The 2,409-nt window shown below is 49.4% G+C and overlaps 1 protein-coding gene across 1 annotated transcript; it reads right to left on the bottom strand.

Moving 5' to 3' along the window:
* Positions 1 to 561: 561 nt before the first annotated feature.
* LOC121870833 (putative per-hexamer repeat protein 5) lies at positions 562 to 1,903 on the bottom strand. Its single transcript, XM_042372799.1, has 2 exons — positions 1,267 to 1,903; positions 562 to 1,148 (listed from the first exon to the last, which is right to left on the bottom strand). Exons 1-2 carry the CDS (start codon positions 1,901 to 1,903, stop codon positions 562 to 564), a joined length of 1,224 nt encoding a protein of 407 aa, XP_042228733.1.
* Between the last annotated feature and the right edge of the window lie 506 nt (positions 1,904 to 2,409).

Below are 2,409 nucleotides of genomic sequence, written 5' to 3'. Positions count from 1 at the left end.
CGTTACCCACAGCCACAAAAAAACTAGTTTGTGATGTTTGCCCGATAGATATACGGCATCAGTTCCCGCCTCCCGTTTACTGGTAGGCAAGAAACACACTGGCGGCATGAACCAATAATAACTGAGGGGGTTTCCGGTGAATGTTTTTATTGGTCGCTTAGTATATATTTATTTTCTGTTGTAGGAGCTGGTCGTAATCGAACGAAATATCCGATTCATTGTGTTCTTTGTCACTTCATGTACCAAGCTTTTTGTATGGGGAAGCAGTAATCGAACACTTTTTTTTTCATTTTCGACCACTAGTTTAAGATTAAGATTTCCTCATTTTTATTTACTATCTTCCAGTACAGTCAGCAGCGTCCTAGGGTACGAGCAAAATGATTAGATTTTTAATCACAGTTCTCGCTGATGTCTTCAATTGCCTGTTTTTATGAATGTGCTGTTAAAGAATACCCATTTTTTCTTCTTCGTCGTCTAGTAATCAAACATTGATAAAAAGTTCATCTTAATTGCGCCAGGTATGGAGTTGAAGCAATAAATTTTAGTTCGAAATTACCCCCTTCATATGCAAATATGATGCCCAGCGTCTGAAGGTGCTCTGTGAGCACCACTATTGTCTGGAGGTGTTTTGTGAGCACCACCAGTGCCTGTAGGTGTTTTGTGAGTACCACGAGTGTCTGGAGGTGTTTTGTGAGCACCGCCAGTGTCTGGAGGTGTTTTGTGAGCACCACTATTGTCTGGAGGTGTTTTGTGAGCACCACCAGTGCCTGTAGGTGTTTCGTGAGCACCACGGGTGTCTGGAGGTGTTTTGTGAGCACTGCCAGTGTCTGGAGGTGTTTTGTGAGCACCGCCAGTGTCTGGAGGTGTTTTGTGAGCACCACTATTGTCTGGAGGTGTTTTGTGAGCACCACCAGTGCCTGTAGGTGTTTTGTGAGCACCACGAGTGTCTGGAGGTGTTTTGTGAGCACTGCCAGTGTTCGGAGGTGTTTTGTGAGCACCACCAGTGTCTGGAGGTGTTTTGTGAGCACCGCCAGTGTCTGGAGGTAGTTTTGTGAGCACCACCAGTGTCGAGGTGCTTTGTGAGCACCACCAGTGTCTGAGGAGGTGAGCACTGCCAGTGTCTGAGGTAGCCAGAGCACCGCCAGTGTCTGGAGGTGTTTTGTGAGCACCACCAGTGTCTGAGGTGTTTTGTGAGCAGCGCCAGTGCCTGTAGGTGTTTTGTGAGCACTGCAAGTGTCTGTAGGTTTTTGTGAGCACCACCAGTGCCTGCCTGTGGTGTTTTGTGAGCACTGCCAGTGCCTGTAGGTGTTTTGTGAGCAGCGCTAGTGCCTGTAGGTGTTTTGTGAGCAGCGCCAGTGTCTGTAGGTGTTTTGTGAGCAGCGCCAGTGCCTGTAGGTGTTTTGTGAGCAGCGCCAGTGCCTGTAGGTGTTTTGTGAGCAGCGCCAGTGCCTGTAGGTGTTCTTGTAGTGCCAAGCCGTGGTGCAGCGCCTAGTGCCTGTAGGTGTTTTGTGAGCAGCGCCAGTGCCTGTAGGTGTTTTGTGAGCAGCGCCAGTGCCTGTGGTGTTTTTGTGAGCAGCGCCAGTGCCTGTAGGTGTTTGTGAGCAGCGCCAGTGTCTGTAGGTGTTTTGTGAGCAGCGCCAGTGTCTGTAGGTGTTTTGTGAGCACCGCCAGTGCCTGTAGGTGTTTTGTGAGCAGCGCCAGTGTCTGTAGGTGTTTTGTGAGCAGCGCCAGTGTCTGTAGGTGTTTTGTGAGCAGCGCCAGTGTCTGTAGGTGTTTTGTGAGCAGCGCCAGTGTCTGTAGGTGTTTTGTGAGCAGCGCCAGTGTCTGTAGGTGTTTTGTGAGCAGCGCCATGTCTGTAGGTGTTTTGTGAGCAGCGCCAGTGCCTGTAGGTGTTGTAACCCATGCCTGTAGGTGTTTGTGACAGCGCTCCGTAGGTGTTTTGTGAGCAGCGCCAGTGCCTGTAGGTGTTTTGTGAGCACCACCAATGAGGTGTTCATGGATAACTGTGACAAGCAGGTGGTGTTAGAGTCTTGCCATTACCACCTGCTACAGGTGTGCTGGTGGTGATGATTGTGATAATGGTGCTGATAATGGTGGTGATGGTGATGATGGAGATGATAGTTGCTGGTAATGATGGTGATGGTGGTGATGGTGATACTGATGTTGCTGGTGATGGTGGTAATGGTGGTGCTGGTGATGGTGGTGCTGGTGATGAGGATGGTGGTGATCTGATGCTGTTGATAATGGTGGTGCTGTTGATGGTGATGATGGTGATGGTGGTGATGGTGGTGCTAGTGGTGGTGGTGATGATGGTGCAGGTGTTGATTGTGGTGCTGGTGGTTGATTGTGGTGCTGGTGATGATGGTGGTACTGGTGATGCTGATGATGATGTTGATAGTGATGGTAGTG

This window comes from Homarus americanus, unplaced genomic scaffold, assembly GCF_018991925.1.
Source record: "Homarus americanus isolate GMGI-L3 unplaced genomic scaffold, GMGI_Hamer_2.0 scaffold43392, whole genome shotgun sequence".
NCBI classification, from domain to species: domain Eukaryota; kingdom Metazoa; phylum Arthropoda; class Malacostraca; order Decapoda; family Nephropidae; genus Homarus; species Homarus americanus.
Note: the sequence above shows the minus strand (reverse complement) of the source record. Positions and strands in the feature narration are given on the sequence as shown.

Bases quoted from the DNA above. Each gene is read 5' to 3' on its own strand.
- LOC121870833 (XM_042372799.1), bottom strand. From the start codon at position 1,903: ATGGGTTACAACACCTACAGGCACTGGCGCTGCTCACAAAACACCTAC. The intron at 1,149-1,266 runs GCACTGGTGGTG...AAACACCTCCAG, and splicing joins TCACAAAACACCACAGGCAG to ACACTGGCGGTGCTCTGGCT.